Raw genomic sequence first — 24,466 nt, 5'->3', positions numbered from 1 at the left:
TACTTTTAAAAAATCTGCAGGGTACAGTTATTAAATAAAAGCAGTGAGGTAAAAGTTAATTAAAGTCAATATTCAGTATCTGGAATGTAATGGAGGTGATTTTGAAAGTAAATTAAAATATTCAAGTAAATTTCAAGTGCCACAAAACTATAGGCTACTTAAGTAAGGTACTTGAGTAAACCTATGTGTAACTATAACAGCCCTAACAAAAAATGTATTGTTGATAAGCAGCAAAAATGTCAGGCAAAGATGGTTTTCACTTTTTATAATCAAATTTTTTATTTTTTGTATTAATTTTGTGTACTCCTCGTCTTTGTATTATACAGGTCATTCATACAGTTTATGATATAGTAAATAGTAATCACACACAAGAGATGTAACAAGCACCCACCTGTCACCCTCACAGACATGCATCATGCGCGCACACAAACTCATTCTCTCTCTCACGCACACACACACACACACACACACACACACACACACACACACAGGGACACAAATCCCTTACACTTATTTAACAAAAGATAACAAGATAAAAATGTAAAACCCCCGATCTTTCATCCTCTGTTGCCACAAGATTCACATCCTCTTAAATCTAATTTTGAAAACGAGTATGACAATACTTAATGTTTTAACAGAATAAAAAACAAATAAAGAAACATAAAAAATGCAGGAAGGCAACTATAGAAGAGGGCAAAGTGATTCTGAAGACAGAGTAAGTCAATTCAGATCCCAGACTAACTCTTCATGGAAACAGAAGCACAAATGAGCTGTAATGCAGTAGGAAGAAACCACTGGCTGACATCTGGACAGTTTATTGTGAGTTACAGACGTCTGAAGTCCAACTTAGCGAAGCTTCAAAAGAATCCAATGCGCGACAGAGTTTAGAGGCTTTGTGTAATCTGTATCTCTATTCAGTCAGGAAGCTTGTTCTCAGTCAGGTATTTATCCATATGAGCCAGAATGTGTAATACTTGTACAGTAGCATGAAGGGTGCAGGTTTGAGGAAGGCAATACAGACTAGTTAAAAAGGGCACTCTGCAAGGTTTATGGCACGAATAACAGCGCTGAGAGTAGCAGGTGCACAGTGGGACCAAAGCTGAACCAATGACAAGGTGTTGTGAAGTTGTGTTGAAAACCATCTGGAGGGTGTTAGCAAAGGACACTTCATTTAAATATTCTCAGAGTCTCCAATATGAGCTTCACTGGACAACAAATAGACAAAAGCAAGAGTCACATCAGGTGTCAGTTTATCACACACTGTACCCTGTTTGCAGCTAGTGATGGGTGGATTAGAATACCAAGAGAGAAGGTAAGTTCACCCTCCTCTTGCTCCTACTTTTTCTCCAGACCTTGAAAGAAGGTGAAATCACTACTTCAAATAAGAATACAAACTGTTTCAAGAAGCAAAATTTAGAGTAGATGAAGTGCCCACAATCTGTGTCTTATGATCACAGAAAACCTTGAGAGTGATAATCCTTGGTTGTATTGAAAAAGAAGCCAGTTGAAGAGTGACAGTGATATGTTTGCACAGACAGTAAGGAGATTCTGCAGACTGGCGTATTACTGAGGGGAGGAATATGAGGAGAGCTCTTGCTGAATGCAAAACAGAAAAGATTAAATCTGGTGAAGTCAATGTATGATGGAGCCACATAAAAACACTGGGTGTCAGTAATTGCAGTAGTCGTTAGTCATTGCTCTGTTTTTGCATTGGAGCGCACACCGACTCTCATTAGTCCATACACACATGCAAATACACATTCAAACCCTGGATTCGCTACCATAACTAAGACTTTCCCAAATCAGAATCTCTCACTCTCTCACACACACACACACACACACACACACACACACACACACACACACACACACACACACACACACACACACACACCACACACACTCTCTCTATCACACAGACAAATATAAAATGTCGTCGTCATCATTCTTGACCATCCTCTGTGCGCCACTTCAGGAAATCCTCCTTCCGGGCGTCTGGTTTGATCTGGTTCCGCATGCCACCGAGCAGATTGGAAGTGGCTTCAGAGGCCACTATTAAAGGTCGGACCACGGTGGGCGGGATCTGCCGCAGGACTCCGCCCACAGCGCCGGGCAGGCCCTTCTGTTCGTGGCCACGGGATGCTACATCGCACAAGGTCTGAGCCGTGTCAATCACTCCCTGGAGAGCATAGAGATAGAGAGAGTCCGTAGAGCGATTAGTCAAAAATATTTAGTTTCAGAACATTTATGTAAAGGCACTCAAGAAACCAGAAATCTTGTCAATTGATCGATGAATTGATTACACTATAAAAGGTCTAAACCAAAGGATTTCCAGTTTAATATCATAGAAGAGACATTTTGGCTCACAGAATGAATCAACATTATTGCCAATCAATTTTCAGTCAATCGCATTGATTAATTGACTTACAATATCAGCTCTAATTTAGACAACCCGTTTACATACACTATGCATCACTACGTATAATGATCTCTCCCATCAACCTCCTGCTGTGTCACACATATTCTCATGTGATTGGTTATTTTTTGGATGATTTGTTCTTTAGAAGGGTTCATAATAAATTTGTAGAGGTAAAGTTTGGGGACGCACCTCTCTGACGGTGTCGTAGGCCTTGGCCACACCTTCTCGGAGGTCTGCAGGCTGAGCGGCTCTGCGAGGCCGGCTGGAGGGAGCCCGGCCCTCTGTAATGGCGAAGCGGTTCAGGGGTGGAGTTGGAGACAGGATGTCGTACACCGTCTCTGCTGTGGCCTGTAAGAGAAGCAGACAGACATCAGGCATCGAATACCTGAGGCCATGCTTATCCTGAAATCCTTTGTGCTACCTGAAACAAATTCAGGCCCAAATCTATCTTCTGAATAACTTTAATTCACAGTTGAGACCTGCACTGAAAACCCTTCACAGACAGAGTACCTGTATGGCCTGCACCAGCCTGTTGCTGAGCTCCAGAGCAGCTGAAGCTGTGGATGTGCCGAATGATGCTGCCCCCCTCTGGAGACCTCGAATAATGCGTCCATCCTTCCTATATTGCTCTATGGGCAACCAGAACAGATCCCTCACTCCATGAACTGGAGAAACACAAGGAGATAGAAAGACGGGTAAAATAAATTAACCAAGAGATAAAACAGGGTAAAAACATGCAAATGTCAAGCTGTGTGTTTGGAGTAGTGTAGACTCACACAGCTGGACAACTGAGTGCATGGGGCCAACACCTCCCAGAATGCCTGGCAGCTGATTCTTCCTAATGTCCGTCAGCCACTCTGTGACGGCGTACTGGATCACTTTGTCCACACCGAGGAGACTAGAAAAGGTTTCAGAAGACAGACTAAGAAACTCGCAACTGAAAACTGGTTTGCATTTCAAACATGGTGATCTAGTCTCGAATGACTATGTATCCCTTTGAATCTCGAAAAAACAATGAGATGTGTGTTTATGGAAGTGTGCATGTCTACCCGTGTCTGCAGCAGAGCCTCTTCAGCTTCAACTCAGAACAGTTTAATTGGGCCAGACCGATCAGAATTCCTGCAAACGTTCCCTGTGAAACACAGAGCAGGACAGAAGAAGTGTGAACAGACAGCCTTGATAATTATTAGCCTGTTCAAAACACACAAAATCCTACAGATTTATTTAATATAAGTGTTTAGTTGTGCAGAGTGACAGATGACCTCTCACCTGTTCAATGACAACATGTTTGCCTTGATAGTCCAGCCAGATAGGCACTTCGGAGGTGAATCGGAACTCACTGAAATAGAGAAAGACCATACCATTACCATTTTAAAACTTTATTTATCAGACAACTTGAGACTATTTTCACAACTATATGCCTACAAACAAGCATTATTGATTGTTACACATACATTTCATTTTCTGTTAGTTTGTAAAAGCAGAATCAGACTTTCACCGAGCATTCTTATTGAATCGGTGTTAACGTACCGGAAGTAGATTGGCTGATCGGCAGAAGAGGTGGAGCCGGCAGAGGAGGAGCTCTGCTCGCTGAAGGTAGTTTCCACAGAAGCTGTGAGATCAGGACCCAGACCAGCGGCTGACTCTGCTTCCTCGGAGGCCTTCTGGGAGGGGTCTGCCCTCACTGAAAAATAAATGGGGAGAAATATAGAAAAATCCATATTCACCAGAGCATGTTTTAAAGCAAATACAGGATCAAAATGAGCTAAAGAGTCATTAAAACATTTAAAATTAATCATGCTGCAGTGTATGCATGTCAGATTTTGTTTAACATCTTAATATGTATGTATGTAATTTGCCTTTGACAAAAGCCCTTAACATTACATATGAAAGACAATTGATGAAACATGCAGCAAAGAATTATAAAAAACAACATGCTCAGAGGTTGCTCACCTTCAGTTGCAGGGTCCACAGGCAGGTAAGGGTTAACAAAGGAAGCTAGATTGCTGAAAAAGTCCTTCAGGAAAAACAGTGCATCCTGAACAGCAGACAAAAAAAAGAGTGGTTATATGTGGAAGTAACATTACATTACATTACATTACAGTCATTTAGCAGACGCTTTTATCCAAAGCGACTTACAATCAGTAGTATATTACATATCATTCACCCATTCACACACTGATGACAGGCTACCATCAAGGTGCCACCATCAGACTCTAACTAACATTCATACAACATCCAGTCCACACCGATGGCAAGCCTTCGGGAGCAACTTGGGGTTAAGTGTCTTGCCCAAGGACACATCGACTGCCGAAGCCAGGTATCGAACCACCGACCCTCTGATTGGAGAACTACCTTGCTCTCCACTACGCCACAGCCGCATGTTGACACGTTAATATGATTAATACTTTTTGCAAACAGAGTTTTATGCTTCTAAGGACTGAAGCATTCACAGAAGAGCTTCGAGGAAAACTTAAAACAGAGAACTACAGTCATTTACTATTTAATTTCAGGCTCTACTCAGCTGTCACATACTTGACCAATGCTGGTTTTGGTTGGAAAAGATTCCACTTTTGGTATTCAGTGTCAGAAGGCGGAGTTACCTGGTCGATGTTAAGTCGTAGAGGCAGCAGGCTGACTCGAAGACAGCACTCGGGTCCACCGAGGCCAGACTCTGGACACACCTGCAGGGCCTTCACTGTTAGCTACAAAAGGAAAACACACAATCAATATCATATTCATGAAATAATCAAATACTTTGTCTTTAATCAAGTCCTCTTGATAAAAAAGATGATTTGGTCTTAGTCAGGTAATCTTAATCACGGAAAATCATTTAGGAAGTTAATAAATCAAAGTCTCCCTGTGTCTGTCCTCCTCATCCCCGTCCCTCCCTCTCAGCGGTCTCACCATGTTGGAGTGGGCTCGGCGAGGCATGCTCTCGCTGGTGTAGAGGTAGAGGAATTTGTTGATTTGTGAGGAGGCCAGTCGGTCTCGAACCTCCAGCTCCTGTACAATGAACACCTGCCTGGAGAGAGGATGCTCGCCACCCGGACCGACCCCGGCCGCCACCGGCCCCTCCCCATCCGGCCCCGCTACTGCCACTGGATAGGACTCGTGCTGGAAGGACACCTGGATGACAAAGCAGTGGGAATGTGTTAAAAATATGGAGTTTAAATATGTTTTGGGGGTTCTGGTAAAGCTGTAGAACGACTTGGAAAGCTGAAGCAGTACAGTTTTGTTTAAAGTTTCCAGTTGAATTTAAAGTTTAAGTTTAATCGTTTTTTGCTTCCTTGCCAAGAGTTAGATGAGAAAATCAATACCACTTGCATATCTGTATGATATAAATGTGGAGCCAGCAGCTAGTTAGTTAAGCTCAGCATTAAGACTGGAAGCAAAGAGAAACAGCGAGCCTGGCTCCGTCCAAAAGGTAACAAAACCTGCCTATGGGAGTGGTATCCATATTTTCCACAAGGAAGAAAACAAGCTTATTTCCCAAGGTGTCAAACAAAATGTTACAGTTGAGAACAGTTCATGGGTGCATCAAAAACTAATTGCAATAAAAGATCTGAGTTTAAACTTGCATAAATGCCTTAATGAAGTAAGTAAATACTTTGTCAAATACTTCATTATTTGCAACAGAAATCTATATTAACAGAAAGTAACTGACATCTACTTCTAGTGTTAGTTTCTATACTTCTATACTGTCTACACACATATATACAGTATATATATATACCTTGGTGAGCTGGATCTCCATCAGCAGTGTGTGCTGGCGCCCGCTGCCTCCAGCCCAGCGCCAGGAGTTCTGGGGACGAGAAGGAGCGACGGAGCGAGACGGGGACCCACGAATACCAGCGGGGGCCGAACGGACTCTATAGAGAGGAGGACAGAGATAGTGAAAGCAAAAGTTAAAGCAAAGAAGATGCACACAAGTGAAATATTCTCATGAACATTGATGACGTACTGAATGAGAAACTACATTTCTGTGTATCTGAAAACCTACTTGTTGCCCTTTGTGTTTGTTACCTGTTTGTTTGCTGGGAGTGTATGGACATGGGCTTGCCGCCAAAGTCCTTGCCCCCGTAGATATGCCAGACCACAGAGATCTCCCGCAGCACCACCCTGCTCTGGGGTACTGGGAAGCGGCTGGGGGCTCTGAGGAGGTCCGAGCTGCCTCGAGGCCTGGAGAAGTGACTCTCCTTCACCCTGATGGGGTCCTGAGACAACACTGTCACCACGGGCTCCCCGTCCCTGGGCTGTAACAAATCACATATGTGGACATTTTGAAAATAAGCGTAACAAATTGTAAGTCATGCTTTGAGGAAGTGAGCCAACGGGGATCACAAAAGAAAGCAGAGGGACTCACAGGAATGCCCATCCCGGGAGCCTCCAAGATGCAAAAGTCATCGTTGTCGGTGGAGCCCTCGGAGCCTTCATCTGACATCATATCTGCCTGTGCCTCCGTTGCTGTGGCAACCAGTCCGTCGAGCTCAGAGTCCTCACCCTGCAGCACGGAGGGTCTGCGCTTCGAAGCTTCACCAGGGAACAAATAGACAGAGACAGGCGAGCCTCTCGGCATGGACACTCAATTTAAACAGGAGAAAATGATGCCATATTTAAGCAATGGGGAGTAAAAGGTATTAAGGCAGTGTGTACAAAGAAGTGTTTCTCCATGTTTTTCAGTATTATGGAATGTATGGGCAACTCAACATTGTATTTAGGTGGGAAAAAGAATAAAGGGTGAACCTGGACAAAAACAAGCATAGAATAGTTGGATATGTATATGTACTCATATATAATATATATATATACACACACAAACATAATTATGACTAAAAACCTCCTGAGCACATGTGTATGATGCATAAAGATATAAATGACACCACTGTTATTACATCAGATTTCTATTGCTGTATCAGTGAAATATAGAAAAACAGGGTCTGAGTTTTTTGTTTTTCTTCTTAAAAGTTCAGTTCATTCAGTCAAAGTGTGACAATACACACCACGTTTTATATCACTTATGGAAATGAATTAAAATGGATCAGCCCACAATCCTCTTCTCAAACACAAGGAAGCTTGGGTCATTGCATAATTTACTGAACCGTATCCTCTTTGGATGTTGAGTTGTGTAGAAAGAGAAAGTCTTCAGTACCTGGATTTGAACTCTCTTCTCGCTGGCTCTTCTCTGTGTCAATTAAGGCATCAGCCAGGTCATACTGGTTGATCTCAGCGGTTTCAGCTGGAGGGCAGGGCAGCACAGACCCAGGACTTTCTGACAGCTAACAAGACAGAATATTATGGTAGAACATTAAACAATTGTAAGCCCTCTTTATCCCACTTTTCAGCTCTTATTACATTTACAATTGTACTTATATATACATTTATACTCTTCATTACTGTTCTCTTTTTCATTTTGTACTTTTACTACCTCTACTTCTGTAAACAACGCCTATTGTATGTCTGTCTGTTGATCTCCCCTCTGTTGCTCTCAGGTTTCTATATTTTTTTCCAGGTTAAAGCTCTTTTTGCTGTGGATAAAAAAAGCAAACCAAAGATCTAAGGGTATAATAAACAGACTGTAAAGCCCCACGAGAAAATCAATCTCAGTATAAATATATATAACTTGATGTGCTTAACTAGTCCTAGGCCATCATTCAGTTCTTATCAATTCATAGTGTTAATTCTCCAGTGAATACGGTGGTCTTACTGGTAATTTCTGGCCAGCGATTTCAGTGGGTGAGGTGTGTCGGGGTGGGGGGTGCAGGTCGCCCTGGGAGACCAGGTACTGCAGCAGATTAACCAGGGCAGCGCAGGAATCTGCACAGGTATGCACGTGAACCACATTGTTGGAGCAACGGAGCTCAAAGAGAGGCTGAGACTGGAGAGCAAAGAGAAGAAACAGAGGAAGCACATTTAAATTAAGAACAGGAGAATCAATAAAGGTGGAGACAGAGAGAGTTGTTATGCAGGAGGAGGGAGGAACTTAAACTAAACAAAGATAAACACACCTGAATGCTATAAACAAAGAAAAGAGTAGACACTGCAAATGCACATACAAAACATTGTTACATAACAGACTTTAAACCAACCTTTTTTCATATTTGTACACCTTGTTACTTAGTGGTTGAAAGGGCAGCTGCATCCTTGTTGTCGGACAACATGTTTACTGATGCCTGTTTGTTTTTGGTTCCATGTTCAATTGAAAAGTGATCCTGGACTTTTTGTCGGATTATAGTGAAACGTCATTATGGTAAAACAAATATTTATAAACACAGGGTCTGTGCTTGTTAGTGGTTTTTAACTGAATTATAACGTCTTGTTTACGTTGACATTTTCACTGCCAGGGTTAGTCTGTATGCTTCATGTAAACAGATGGCGAGCACTCACCAGCTTGCCTGTGTTGCTGCCTTTCCATGTGGTGATGGCGAGCTCCAGCAGGTCAATGTCCAGAACACACACATAGTCTGTGTGACACAAACACACATGGTGGGTTTCATTAGAGCGCAGCTTATTCTGACATTGATTCTTTTTTACGTTGCTAATATTAACTACAGTATTATCCCGGATATAAGACGTCACTGATTGTAAGAGGACCTCCTTATCAAACACCTGTTTTGGAAAAAATGCTCTGATGATGACTTTTAGCTTAACAACAGCTCTGTTATCAATCAAACTAGTCCTGTTTAGAAGTTTTAGTCCATGGTTAGGTAACAAACATCCTGACACTTTTCTTCACTCATTAGTCATTTCTTCAAACATGTTACATGAACAGACTTGAACTCCTCTAAGTGTTTGCTGAATAACTCTAACAGATATGATATAAACAGACATGAAGAAACTTGCTAGCCTAGCAAGATAAGGGCTACAAACAACCAAATGCAACACTCAATAACAACAGTTTTTGTAACTGTAATATGTAAACATCTTGCGTCTTACCTCTCCTCAAGTCCACGGTGTCAGTCTCACATTTGTCAGAGAGGTAGAGAGCAGAGTCATCCAAGATGAATCTGACAACAACATAACAAAAACACGACTTAGACAAAGATCTCACACGGTGAGTCACCAGCTCACATAATGTGATACATGACATTTTAGAAGTATTTGCAGTGCTGAATATTGTTTCAACGTCTTATATGAAGATTTGGATTGTTGTTTTATTTAATAGACAATCTTCATATTCAGTTAGTGGTGAACTGTACCTGAGGTGGAAGGTGGCAGTGTCTACAATGATATTACTAGACAGAGAGAAGGACTCTGCTGTGAACAACACGCGCAGTGGCAGATACAGAGGTCTGAAAGAAAAACAGAAGATGAGGGTGGAAAAAAAGCAGAAATGTATCATGTAAATTTCAAATTTATCACACTTTTTTTGTGTAGCTCTAGTATATACCTGTAGTCGACAGCACAGGTAGCGAGGTGTGTGTGGAGGATGGTGATGACGGCAGGTGCTGTGTATCCCAGAATGGGATCATCAATCACATCCAGGAAGTCAACCAGCTGGAACAAACAAACAGACTCAGCTGGCAGGCAAAAACAGCAGAAGACAACCATTTTATATTCAACCATCTAAATTGATTTCAGAGTGGAACAAGGTTTTTATTTTTCAGCACAACTCAAATGGTTTAACTGGAAAAGAAAATGGAACAAATTGCGTTTGCAGCAATAATAACATTGGCTCAATTTGTTGTATTAAATCATACTTGCTACAATGAAGTAAAATACAGTGCTTTTTTATCTCTTGGGAGCCAGAAAGGAACCAAATATCTTGTGGACCTGGTGATTTAGAACTGCTGAGTTTAGTGATGGAAACATGCAGATCTTAGCAGCTACGAGCACAGTCGATATAATATTCCTGGTCATCTGTGTCCTAGCTCTCTGGATTTTTCATTAAAGTGATTAAAGTTATTTTCTTGGAAGGGAAAATTTGTGTCTGTTCTGCATCATCGGTCTGTAAAATCCAATACCTTTCAGTAATTTTGTCATTAACTGTAATCACCCTCAACTCACCCAAATCAAGTGCCTGAATGATGCAGCTGTGAGTAACACAGTTTGTGGAGATAATGCTTGAATATCAAACAGCAACAGGACAATAAAGAGGGAAATTCTCTAGTTCAGCAAAAGCAACAGCTGCAGCCCATATTCAAAATACACAGTGAATTTTAAACTGCACAATATCTTACTACTGCCCTGCACTCTGGTCCATGGCTACTACTAAAATCAGCAGCTCACTCTCTTGTACACTTCTATTTCTGATTGAAGGAGGAACGTTGGTCTAGAGAGAGAATGCTTTTTCCGAGGTCAGTCAAGCATGACATAAGAAAAACACATTAAAATGACTAGAGTTTGAATAATAAATATGACTAGAAATGCACAATAACTTGCCTGTAACTGTTTGAGTTAAAGTGCAATGAAGTCTAGGGAGAGATTTTTCCTTTCATGAACGTTTAAACAACACTGAGGAAGAGAGAAGACACTGAGGAGACTCTGATCTGTAAGAAGACCTTTTTTTTTTGCTTCCTTGTCCTGCTTCTCACCTGCTCATGCCAGCTGTGATTAGTCTGCGTCACGTTATGTCGCATGGTCGCACCTTGAAGTCGAAGGGCGACTAGGAACTCCTACGGTGAGAGACAGGAACAATCATTGTTTAATGTCAAACTTGAACCAGCAGCAAAACCAGCTGTTTGAGGAGGACGTACCTTAACGCTCCTCTGTGGGTCCAGTGTGATTTTGATGGCTGTTGACAACATCTGTAGCTCGCCCTCCTTGCCGCTCACACTGCTCACACCGATCTCTGTGGGGTAGATGGTAGGGTCCAAGTGCTTCGGGGGAGTGAAGTTGGGCATCTCCAACCGCTGTGGGATGGGGGTGTCTTTCACTACCGCTGTAGAGGTGTGGGGGAAAGAAATGATGACCCGGAACAAACATTAACATTTCCTACTTAGCATCTACTTCAACATAATGTTAAAAGGAAAATATGAATTATGTTGCAATTTAAATGAGAGTGTGTACCTCGATGGTAGAGCTCCACTCGTCTGCTCTCTATGCACAGGAAGTTGAGATTGGGGTCGTTCTGGTGCTGAGCCACACTGAATATCTTTCCCCCTTCCAGGTCGAGCACAATTTCTCCATGACTCTGGTCCTCCTGAATCAATGAGATGAAACAGAAACGGTTAAGGAACACAAACTTTACTAGGTAAAAATGGATAGAGTTAAAATAATCTTAAATTGTGAATGGATTAAACATTTCTAAGTCTTTTGAACCAAGTCCAAGTGAAGTCTCAGGTCTTGGACATGTGACAGTCACATGTCTCACCTTCTTGTCTGTTCTGGCTTGGAGGCGACCTTTGCCGATAATCACAGTGAGGGAGAGGAGGCTGAGGTTGTGGTTTGGTCGGGAGCTGACTGTTGTGTCTTTCCAGATGATTCACTGGCCAAGTAGAAGTGAGGCTCGTCTTCTTCTGAATCAGAGTCTATGGCAGACAGAAGACAAGAGGAAAACATTCATAATCTGTTTGATTTCATCATTAATGGAGGAAGAATCATCCTGATACAACACACACAAACCTGCTCCATTAATAAAATATTTTTTTGCGGGCTAGTTGCTATTATAAATACTAGATCTACATGTTGTTTTTTCACCATGGCAGTCATACTCACCTAGCCTAAAGGCGGATTTGCAGAGCTGGAATTCGTCGTGGTGATTGCGTCTGTGGTCGGGGTTTTGGGCTGAGGGTGGAGGAGGCTCCCACATCAACAGATCATTATTGATCCTTTGGGACAAGGGGGTGGGTGAAGAACATTTATGTTACTACAGAAAGGAACAAAGCTGTAAGAGGAAAAATGTCTTGACCACGTTCAGTGTTCATTCTAGAGTGATCTCGCTATACAATAAAAAAGATTCGACAGAAGAGAATGTTAAACATTACAACTTTTTGGGGGGGATAGCTGGGTAATGTTATCTTGGAAAAGAGCTGTCACACCTGTGCTTCTGTTGACGTACCTGTTGTAGAAGCTCTGGAAGGCCTGTTTGCTGGGAAGCAGGATGTAAGCCAGCGGCAGGTTGATGTCCACCGCACACTGACACTGAGCCACACTCTGCGCCTGAAACTGACGCATCTCCTCTGGGTCGGCTGGAATCACCATCTACAACAAGAAAGGAGGAGAGACGATGACAGATGAGTTCGGTCTGGAATCTTGATAAGATGGATGATGAATTATTTTATTTTTTTCTTGGTGTCAGCGCACCTCCTCTGTCTCAAACATGGTGCGGTTGGAGGAGAACGGGGAGCTGGTTTTGTCGTTGATTTCACAGTGACTTTCAAAGAAGGCGGCCCCAAGGTCCCTGACGAGGTTCATCCCATCCATACCTGAAGCCGGGCCCTGAGTCTCACCTCCACGCACACGCACTGATATCCTGCTCACAGAAACACACACAAAAGTAATACTGACTTGTGGTAGAGTACATTCTAACAATATTTTTTGTCCAATTTCATGAGCAAGAACGACTACATTTAGGTTTCAACTTTATCTTGGAGAGCTTCAGTACTATAAGGTGATGATTTCTAGCAGATTGTGATTTATAGATTAAATAATTCTCATAATCACCACTACTAACCTCGGCAGAGAGTCGCGGTTCTTCTTTACTCTGATACAGGGGAAAGAGCCGCCCTCCCAGCCCTCGTATGACCCTGGTGAGACACAACATATCAGTTTTCTGTCTGCATTTCACATTTCAAATTTCAAAGGTTTGCTTTATATAGATATACATATACACATTTTTTAACTGCATATTAGGAGTTGCTTTTACAGCTTTTAATAATGAATTTGGATCTTCAGGACTACATTCTACATGTGCAATGGCAAAGACTAACAGAGCTGCAGACTTTCTCCAATTTGTACGGATTCATTATTATGAATTTGGGTTAATTGAAAAATGAATGCCGCTTGAACAAGCAACCAACACGACTTCTACTCTCTATATGAGGCAATAGTTACTCATAGAAAGTAATTAATGGCACTATATCAACAAAAACTCAATCAAAAAAGAGAAGCTAATTCTAAGGGATAGTTTAGATGTTTTGAAGTAGGGTTGTATGAGGTGCTTTTCCAACTAACAGTTTTTATCGACACCATTATCTTGCATTCAGACAGCCCTTTCAGACGGGGTACTGATGCCGTTATCTATGCTCTCATCAAAGCCACAAGAGTCCTTTACAAAAACAGTAATTTTATTTCTTGGAATACACCAAGGTCACACAAGAACACAAAGAAACCTCCTTGTCAAAAGGAGTCTGGTAGCTTTGAAGAGGACATAGGCAGATATAACGTCTTCAGTACCAGACTGAAGAAGCTTTCTCACAGCAAGGTTAAGTGGTGAAAATGTTCTTAATACCATGCAGGTCGGTGAAGGAGGCCTCCAGCAGCTGGGTGAGACAGGGAGCCCACGGCTGTCCCGGAGCAGTTTGCTCGCTCTGGAGGTCCGGGGCCTCCTGGTGCTTCAGCTCCAGCTGACTCAGCTCAAGCACCAGGGTCTCCTGCCGCACTGCTCTCTGGCCAGGAGGTCGACGCTTAGGTAGGGGCCGCAGGTCAGGTATGGGGAAACGAAGCCTGAGGATGGCGTGGGGCGAGAGGAGGGTGAAGGAGGAGCAAAGCTCGCTGCTCTGGGTCTGAGGAGAGAAAGTGTGATGGATGGATTTTAAGAGCTGATACGCTCACAGAGTTGCAGAAAGTCGTCAGTTGTAGTAGTCACTGTGGAAGCTCTACTAGCTGCTAAAGGGAAATCTGAAGACTATTGAAACAGTTCTCATTCATACATTTTTATATTTTCATGTACGTATGTGTCAGCACAAATATGATTGGTCAAATGAGATTTGCTTTTAAAGCTTTTTGAAAAAGATTTGTCTATTTTTCATGTTCCATTGTGATGCTGTCATGGAAGTTTGATGCATTTCTTCTAAACAATGTGTTTTAAATAGGTTCCAGACTATTTGCATTTGATAGCAGATTTTTCTTTGTGTAATCAGTGTCTTTATGATGAATAAATGTATATGGGGTTCCACCTGCATGAGTCCAGGTCCAGCAGTCTGTGTGGGACAGTGGCTGAAGGCTCTGCTCAAGTTCCCAAGGCGACTGAGGATGTCCAGGTCAAGCTCAGCGCTCAACTCTGCCAGCTCCACCTGCACCACACTGTCCCGCCGCACCACCCGCTGTTTACCCTGCCAACACAAACACAAACACATGTGTTAAAGGATAGACTGATGTATCTGTCAATTTCATACTCCAGAATGATAGTTATTTTTATGACATTTTTGTTTAACTAGTTAATCAAGGGAAGCATTTACATGATAAATTGTTTGAATATATCTGATAAGACATTGTAAGTTTGAACTTCCAAAATTTAAACAACAACTCTCATCCATGCAATATTTATGTCATATGCATTAACACAGCCAAAATTATCGAAAAAAGTTAAAAATTATTTTAAAAGAAAATGTTGCTATTGAAGCATAAGAGATTGGACATTTAAATTGGCAAATATTGTAAAATATATATTTTTTGAAAGTTAGGTACAAAAAGATAAAAATACTATAAGTAATAAAAGGGTGTCACAATTTTCAAGATCAAAATTACATAGAAAAATATCATGTAACTTTCTAACTACAAATGCATTATGAGAAAACATGTTATTCGTGTTTTTTTCTGTTGTCTTTAATGACTCCAATCAATCCAGTTTTTCTCAGGTGTTGAAGCATTGTAAATAAAAACAAAACAAATTTAAAGGGAATTAAAACAAACACCAATTATTATAAATAAGGTTTTGCCCTTTAACAGGCACATATCAAGTCTGAGTGTGTGTATCAATGCGTACTTTCCGCAGGTGTTTTTCGGTGAGGCTGTAGTGTAGCTGTGCACAAGGTCTGGCTGCAGCTCCAATTGTGAACAGACCAGCTTTCTGGAACTGAAGCAACTGGAACAATACACAACAAGAGACAAAATGAAAAGAGAACAACAAACATAAACTACTTTTAGAAAACAGGTACAAATTTAATTAAAAGTAACATTAGTCTGGCAAGTCGTATCACATCTCCGTTGGTTGTAGTACAAAATAAAGACGAAGAACTGTGACATACTCAAATGTTAGACCTTACAATCAACGTATGTGATCAGTTACCTTTGCTACTGTTTCATATTGTTCAAACTTAACATATAATGACAAAGGTGTTATGAAGTTTCACGTCTAAAATTTTGAACACACAAAGTGACTCTTCTACCTCACTGTTCTGAGCCTTTCCGTCCTCCCAGAGGCACTCCAACAGTTCCAGTCTGCTGAAGGAAAGGTCAGAGGTCACGGCCCGACTATGGTGTCTTCCACTCCGCATCTCAACAGCAACCTGCACCGCTGCTCCAGTCACTCTGTGAGAGAAAGGACGACAGGGCAAACCAGAATTAGAAAAAAACCATTTGCAATACAGCAGGCTGCGAGTTACATGCTACAAACCCATCTGACATGTAAAAAAATCCTCAAACCTTCTGGCTATTCAACAGTTTATTGTATTTTTTATTTTTTTATTTAGCAGCTTATTGAAAAGGGAAGTTTGACAGAATCGTCAACTGAATCTTCTATGAACTTCCAGAAGCCCCTTCTTATATTTACAAAAACACTACATGCTCAAAATAAGTACCTTCCAATCTGTAATTGTTGTAAAAGGAAGCTATGTGTGAAGTTATGTCCACCAAACTTATAACTCCCCAAAGACAAAATATGCATCTTTGTTTTTCTACCTGAGGTGGGAGTGTGGACAGGCCTTGGCAAAACCGTCTCTCAGATGGTGAAAGTCTCGCTCACTAAACATGCTGTCCTTGAAGAAGGCCAGCTCCCGGAAGAACACCTGAGACACCTGAGCCAATGAGGAGGCTCCGTCAGGCTTAGAGGGCGGGTCCTCCTGCAGGAGGGTTAGAGTGAGCCCGCCAAGAGTCAGACGCAACAAAGCATCAGGCTTCAGCTGCTCTGCCTGGCCGCTGTGTGAACGTCCTGCAAGGAAGAGGATGATAGTTCAGTTATCTTTGTTTTTTAAAGGCACATTTCTTTGGAGAAATTCTGTCAAGAAGGTCAAACACTTCAGTAAAGTGATTTTACCTCTGGTCCGGCCGCTTGACTGGGGTAGACTCGACAGACTGCCGGCTACAGGATGCCTCCTGGGACAGTTCACCATGCCCTGGCAGGGAAAATAAAAGCGGATTTCAGACAGCTTGTGATTTGATGGGTACATTTAGAACTTCAAGCTCTGTTTGTTATTGTTTTCTGTAAGTAAGGAAAGAGAGAGCTCACATAATTCAAATATATCTTCCTGCCATTTTTATTTTAGAAATAAAACATAAAAAAGAAAATATATTTAACATTAAAATACTTATACTATTATTATTAATACTAAAGGACGTCAATATTGATGATTTAGGAATTTAAGCTTATTAATCTAATAAAGGAAAAAAAAAATCAAGGAAATCATCTTTCATTTTCTGATGGTTTTCAGCATTCTCTTTGTTACAGCCATCTGCCAAATGCATAATCTGTCAGCACACACACACACACACACACACACACACACACACTTACAATCACCACACACAAACATAGACAGTACCTGTGCTGACAAAGCTGCAGGCTGTGTGAAGCTGGCCAGACTGTGTGTGGAGGACTCCATATCACTGTCCGACAACTCGCTGCCGGAGCGCATAGACATCCCGCTACTGGTCATTCCAACAGGACCCATTGAGAAAAACATATCTGCAGGTAATAATAATAATAATAATAATAAATGTAATGCATCAAGCACTTTTCTTGGCCCAAAGTGTAGGATGCAGTACAGTGCATATAAATTATATATATACACACACACACACACACACACACACACACACACACACACACACACACACACACACACACACACACACACACACACACACACACACACACACACACACACACACACACACACAGTGACAAGTTAAGTACTGCAATGTAAACAAACTTTAGGGAACATTGCTGCAAGCAAAGGAGTGGCACTATTTATTCAGATCAGCACTCTTATTTAACACGTAAGGTTCACACCTCTACACCACCCAGATTTCTCATTCAGCTGACAGCACAAAACAACCTGTGTCTTTGCATTTTAAACAGCCTGGCTAAAGACAGATTTCCTATACTTTTTGATTAATAATGCTGTATACCTACATATTATACTGTATGAACGCTGGATTTATATTTGAAAAGAGGGGAAATCTTTACCCACAGTGGCCGACATGGTTACAAACTACTTGGTTTTAGGAGCAGGCCTGCTGAGGTTGAGATGTATCTCAGACATTTATAACTGGACCCTAGCTGCCCTGTGTACCTCCGTTCTCGAGGCCGGTGATGAAGGGCTCCAGGTCGTGCTCAGTTTCCCATTCCATCTCTCTGGGACTGGAGCCCAGCTGCTTACTGAGGTCGTCCTCTATCAAACGCAGGTCGTCTGAGTCCAACGGACGACTGAGTGCTCCGCCACACTTAGTCTCTGTGTCTGGGGAGAGAGGAAAGAGAAACGGATTCATGATCAAGGTTAGGTGTGACCAAACATTTATGAGGCATTAAGCCTGTGTTGTCTCCCCTCTAGCTCTGAACTACAGGGGAGACAACACAGGCTTATTGTCTGGGTGTATCTGTTCTTGCCTGGTTGTCTGGTTTCATTTTGTGAGTGCATGCATGAATATAGTATCATTTGTACATTTTACTCATCATAAAGATGGAGAAAGTATTTGCTATGCTATTTAGGGACAGGAAATTACCCTGAATGCTAAAGTCGATTTGATTATAATTTATTCATGTTATCATAACAGGCCCCCTTATAACCTGACTTTATCTTGTGTCATGACACATTAAACATAACCTGTAGTGCCAATAAGATACAGGAGTCATTAAAGCATAAAATTGTGACCACGCATGGAGCATTCAATGGCATGAGTCAGGTGTAACCCAGGTGATTGGTGCATGTTTATCACAATGGCTGTGTTATAATGTACCAGTGTCTATGCAGAGAGCCGCCAGCAGGTCTGTCAGATGGGTTATTTGATCTGGAGACAGCAGCATGTGGACACAGCCCACCTTCCCATCCAACTCCAACTGAGGAACAGAGAAAAAGACAAAAGAAACAGAAGTCAATGTGATAGTTGCATTTACTAATCCTTCAGGATGTTACAGTATGCAGACACAGACACACGCACACGCACACACACACACACACACCTTTGGTCCAGGAAGCATGTCGTTCTGTTTGATCTTGACGGTGGTCTCAATGAAACCGGAGCAGCTTCCTATGAGCAGTGGCTGAGATGGAGGACAGGGAGGGGATGTCAAGGGCTTCGACTCTTCATCCTCTTCCTCCTCAGCATCTTCTTGTTGTTCCTTTTCCTCCTCCTCCTCTTCATCCTCCTCCTCTTCCTCATCCTCCTCCTCTTCATCTTCTTCTTCTTCTTCACTTGCCATGGCTGATGCAGGATGTTCCTCCTTGTGAGGACCCTAAGAAATGAGGAGATATCTATGAGCATTTCTGGTTATAAATCATATTGTTGCTTCATATTGATAAATGTATATTGTGATATCTTCCTCTATGTTAACTAATTAACTGCTGTGCTCAAGAAACAAACTTGCATTTTACGTAAAAACAAAAGGTTATTACTTTGTGAGTTTGCAACAGTAGCAAGTGAGAAAAGATCATCTTCAAACATCACAGTGGGAGTAAGAAACTGATTGAACAAAGTCTAAATAGCTGGGGATTTTAAGTTATAAACCTCTTTAATCCACATCAGCTCTACCTGGACTGATCATGCTGTGGTGCATAGTGTGGTGTAACTTTTGTGCACCAATTGAAGTGAATACATAAAAAGGTGAATAAATTAATTATATAGATAAAGATTACACATGAAGAATCCTTAGCCGTTAAGTCTCCATCACCTGCGCTGTGCCGGTGCTGTCGTAGAACAGCTTAACGGCGCTCAGCTGGAGGATCTTGTGAAGGAAGGCGGGCGGCTGGTGGATGTCAACAGGCACGGCAGTCTGGCTGGCTGGATCTCGCACTGCCTCGTCAAAGTACTCCAGCCTGGAGAACGTGCAGAAAAACACACATTATTTAGTGCCATAAAACAAAGCAAACAATGGGTTTAAGGTTATGTGATTGCTATTTAGAGAAACACTACCATTGTAAGGCACTCATACCATGGTTTTAAATATTAATATACCTGACAATAGATTACTGAACAGCACAAGTAGCACTTGATATTTTGTTGTTGTGTGACGCTGAAGGACAGTTCTGCTGTCAGTCCGTTGATCTCAGATGATCAAATAGCATCCTATGTATTAAACACTACCCCTTAAACATGCTTCACTGAACTCAAATCAGTTGCTCTGTTAAAAATCAAGCATTTAAAATGACAGGGCCTTCTGGTCACTGACCCCAGATCAACACAGCCATCCTGAGCAGCTTTGTCAACAAGCCACAAAAACAAGGGTTCAACAGAAAATGGAAACACAGTCATGGGACATGTGGCACCAGTGGATGTAAACAAAAAAAAACAACAGCAGTGGCTACCTGGCAATTAATCTAATAAGTGGTTAGCTGGGAATTACTGCAAATGAGCTCAGATACCTTAACTTGCAATTTTAGCTTTATGAAAACTGTCACATGAGCAAAATTTGTACATTTGATTTGATTACAAAACCTGATCACTGCAGTTGAAAATGCAGTAAAGTACTTCAACCCATTGAGAACACAATTGCCTTCAATAAATGATTGCACAAGGCTCTCCACAGCAACAGTGGCCACATATTCATCAATGTTAAAGTCACAGACTCTGCTGACATCCCATATTGACAACACCTTAAGAACAGCCTGCAGTTATTGGCCCGTTAAGGTGAATGACCTGTTCAATACTGACCCCGTACGGTCCCAGCTTCACACTGAGGCTGTCTGAAAGTACAAGGCCAAGGAATGCAAGTTCATAACTGAGCAGGGGCCTCTTCTCCTAATCTGCTGATGAGCAGAGACAAGATGAAATCTAATTCTTGGCTTCCATTTTACTTTCCCTCTCCAATGACTGCAATATACGTGCTGATGTGGAAGAGTTGCGATGTTACTGTTCACAGAGACATTATAGCTCCCTCCTGTGAGTGATAAAAAATGAAAAACATCAAAAGAACAAAATTGGTTTGGTATAAATCTGGATGCTTTTATTCATATCACAGAAAAGATTAGGAAAGTTATGCTGACCACTATGTTTGAGCTCATCCTCTGTGGCTTATTTGTTTTTGTCACCAACAGTTATTAAGCTCCAGCATGTGTTTCATCGCTCAAAAATGTCTGCACGACTCTTCTATGTCTTCATGACCATGGCCCATTTATAGGAACACTTCCTAACACTTGTACTTTGACAAAGAGACCCACATTACAGTGTTTCTCTTTGTTGTAACATTGGAATAATGAGGAAAGTTGTTTTGTTTTCAGAAGTGAGAATCAGGGATAGAATAATACAAACATATACAGTGTAAACTCATTCACAACATGCGTTCATCCCAGTGTAAATCTAAACCACTGTATATATTTTTGCTCTGATCAGGCCTCACAGGACACACACAAAAAAACTGGTAAAGTCTTGACCAAAGAAGTCAGAGCAGAAATGAAGATGAGAATGTGAGATTTGTTAGATTCCAGTAATGCCAGGTAGCTTTTTTTCTATGTGATCCTTCCGTACTTTATCTATCAAGAGTGTTGAAAGGTTATAATAGAAGTAGCTTTGTAGATCAGTAGCTTGGTGTGCACTATGTTCTTTTCTAGAACAAATCAGGTGAGTCAGTGCTGAACCTAATCATATTTCTAATTTCTCAAGCATTAAAAGGCCACTCAGGTAGACTTTTCTATAAATAACATCACCAAATGATTTATAAAAGTGACCTCTGAAGTTGCTTTTCAAAATGGCCCAAGAGCTGCTCTCTATCAGCATGTTTCAGCCGAAAAACTGTATCATAAGTAAAGTGTTTCTGGATGTTACCGTTACTATTTCAAAATGAAAATGAATTAACTTCAGTATGTATAAATCCTACACTTAATGTAGCATTAACAAACAGAATATTTAGATTTTTTAAAATACAAAATAAAGGAAAAATGTCATGAAGAATGTGCATTAATCAATAAAATAGTTTTCTTGTTCTACTTTGCAGATCATTTCGTTAAAGTGCATCTTGAAAAGAGCGACATACCGTTTGATGTGCACCTCTAAGGCAACGCCTGTTTCCAGGTCCAGGGGCTGGTGCTCGATGCGAACGATAGTGTCTATGAAGGTGACTTTGATACGACGAAGGACTGAAAACACAGATGAGATGAGAGTCACGCAGAGGTTCATCAGCACTGATCTTTCAAATCATCTCTTCTTAGTGTCTGTTCATCTTGGGATTTTAATTGGGGAAATATTCTCAGTGATACTGTAAGAGTGCCCATTATTACTGTAGGGAAACTGATGTATGTATGTTCACGTTGTCAGTTCTTCACAGAGTGAGGACGCACACAGCTTCGACTCACCTGTCTCAATGGTTTGTGCAAACATCTCAAGCCCCTCCAGCTGGGCAGGCGGCTCCTCGGACGCCTCAGGGGGGTCCTTCAGGCACTCCTGAGCCAGCTGCATGCTGGAGGTCATGCTTGACGACCAGCCTTGGGAGTCCCAACCCCCACCTGAGTGCAAACAAAATCATACAGAAGTCAGACATACTGTAAGTGAGTCTGTATGCACTCTATACATTAAAGTCAAAGATAAATAAACTCCTTAGTATGTGATATGAAATTAACACTTTACACATCGAGATCCAGGTTGCACCTTCTTGGCTTTTTATAGAAAAGATTAGTTGATTAACAGATTGTCAGGAAATAAATCAATTATTAAAATAATCGACATTTATCGTTTCGTTTATTTTTTTTAAGCGAAAATGCAAAAAATTGTTAAATAATAACAATCCAGTTCAAAAATAGCAATAACTCAAATGTGAGGATTAGCTACTGTTTTTCTTCATGACAGTTAAGTGACATTCTGGACTGTTGCTACGACAAAACGACCGATTTCATTATGCCAGCCCTTTTAACTATTTTCTTACATACTAACAAATAAGAAAAATCATGAATCAGTTCATTTAGAAAATAATCAGCAGCTTAGTTGATAGGGTTAGACCAGTGTTTGAATAAAAAAAGCATTTAAAGGTCTGGACTTGTAGTGAAATGATCTTGCCTCAACCCTCACTCTCATCCTGATGTGTACATTATTTACTAAAGCACTTAAATATCAGATTTTACCAAATGGACACCTATGTAATGACTGCATAACAACAGCTTTACATCAGGAACAGTTTGAGGAAAACTAATAAAAACAGGGACGAATTAGTCTTTACAATAATCATAATTTGGGACCATACTAAATGGGCCGATCTCAGAATATCTGAAAGATCCCCTCACTCAACCTGTGGCTGCCTGATGCAAGTTTAGTGTCGATAGGGGAATTCTTTAGAGGAAATCCAACCGGTTGACTCAAGAAGTTGTTTTCCAGGGAGCTTACTGGTTCGGTACTTGGGTCGACATGTTATCTGAAGACCAGAAACTTCTAAGGTGCAGTGGTCCGTCAGGAGAGCTTGCCAGGGGATGGTCACTGCTATGCTGCTCACAAAGCCATCCGCTATCTCCAGAGGAGCCCCAAGAGTCTCCAGGAGCTCATTCACCGCCTGGAGGACAGAGAGGAAGCAGTCAGTAAGAAACACAAAGTGAAAGAAATCAAATTAACTGGTTTCATATTGTATCATCATTCTTTGTGTAGACTTATAAGGCAACGTGCAGCCAACATGGCAGGGGGAAGGGGGTGGGGGGGATGTACTGTATCTATTCTGAATGTTAAGAGAGAGAGGTGCAGTTAATCAGGACAGATGGTGATGGGTTCCCTATAACTGCATTTCCCCGAAGAAATGCGAGCTCGGCTGAGAGCATGACGTCTGAGATTGTTGTTGAACTCGAGTGCAGTTGCGAAACAGTCAAGGGTGCCCGAGCCCGACACAAACACAGTGTGGCCGTCCGACACCTACTCACCCACACATCGAGGTTGATCTCCTTGATGACACCGCTGCCGTTGTACAGGTCCAAGCCCAGCTGGTCCAGGCTCAGTCTCTCCTGCAGAAAGTGGCCGAGGTAGTGCTGCAGGAGGTACCGACAGGCCCGCTTCTTGATTGAGCCTGGCCAGGGGAAGAGCCAGCGAGACATGGGGCCAGAGTGAGCGGGGAGAGGGGGCGAAGTGTCGGCGGAGGAGAGCGAGTGCGACGACAGTCCGCTGATAACTGCATAACAGACTAACACACAGTGTGCAGAAACAAGCAGGAATGAGCCACAGCTAGCTACAGGGCTAAGGAAGGAGAGGACGGCTCGAGTCTGCACACAGAAAAATATAAAGTCCTTTGTCAGCACCGACAACACTGCTGTTATTGACGAGACGTTTCTCCTCCGGTTGTGTCCGTCTCAGCTCATATTTACTTCAGTTTTGTGTCGAAGTGGAGCCGCGGGTTGTGTCGGTGTCTGTCTCTTGTTTCAGGGTTGTTTATTGTTATCGTACGCCAACTGATGGGACGGTGAACGTGCCTGCGTCACGCGTCAACGTGATGACGCGCAAAAACCCGGAAGAGACACATGACACCTCCCAGGCGCCATCTTTGTGAGGTTATTTTTTTGTAAATTGTAAATAAAATAAATATTACACGATTTTGTATTTTTATTTTTCAAATGTACATTTTTTTATGATTTAAATACAAATTATTTTGGATTTGTTTGTCAAGCTTTAAATTGTTTTATAACAATATGGGTGACAATATACACATCTAATTAAAAAAGTATGAAGAATATAATTCCAAATTTTCAACCGATTATTTTATACTTCCATGTGTTAACTACTTTCTGTGATGAGTTTTTATTAAGCAATGGTATTGTATGTAACTAA

General features: G+C 41.7%; 1 protein-coding gene across 1 annotated transcript; it reads right to left on the bottom strand.

The window, feature by feature from the left end:
- Positions 1 to 265: 265 nt before the first annotated feature.
- Positions 266 to 24,094, bottom strand: atg2a (autophagy related 2A). Its single transcript, XM_054597500.1, is given in 43 exon segments — positions 266 to 2,179; positions 2,609 to 2,767; positions 2,930 to 3,084; positions 3,196 to 3,317; positions 3,469 to 3,551; positions 3,689 to 3,758; positions 3,950 to 4,103; positions 4,373 to 4,457; positions 5,023 to 5,124; positions 5,327 to 5,548; positions 6,156 to 6,291; positions 6,446 to 6,675; positions 6,786 to 7,003; positions 7,572 to 7,698; positions 8,127 to 8,297; positions 8,807 to 8,883; positions 9,356 to 9,426; positions 9,619 to 9,711; positions 9,810 to 9,916; positions 10,954 to 11,034; positions 11,116 to 11,300; positions 11,429 to 11,561; positions 11,733 to 11,818; positions 11,821 to 11,889; positions 12,077 to 12,189; positions 12,420 to 12,562; positions 12,665 to 12,833; positions 13,035 to 13,107; positions 13,812 to 14,085; positions 14,479 to 14,634; positions 15,288 to 15,386; positions 15,691 to 15,832; positions 16,202 to 16,451; positions 16,557 to 16,635; positions 17,062 to 17,204; positions 17,815 to 17,979; positions 18,479 to 18,578; positions 18,702 to 18,974; positions 19,410 to 19,554; positions 21,708 to 21,810; positions 22,027 to 22,176; positions 23,048 to 23,210; positions 23,569 to 24,094. Coding segments are annotated over 43 exon segments (6,084 nt in total). The 5' UTR covers positions 23,740 to 24,094; the 3' UTR covers positions 266 to 1,942.
- Between the last annotated feature and the right edge of the window lie 372 nt (positions 24,095 to 24,466).

The sequence above is a fragment of the Anoplopoma fimbria genome, chromosome 4, assembly GCF_027596085.1.
Source record: "Anoplopoma fimbria isolate UVic2021 breed Golden Eagle Sablefish chromosome 4, Afim_UVic_2022, whole genome shotgun sequence".
NCBI lineage: Eukaryota > Metazoa > Chordata > Actinopteri > Perciformes > Anoplopomatidae > Anoplopoma > Anoplopoma fimbria.
The sequence above is the reverse complement of the archived record's forward strand: the minus strand, read 5'-3'. Positions and strand labels throughout refer to the sequence as shown.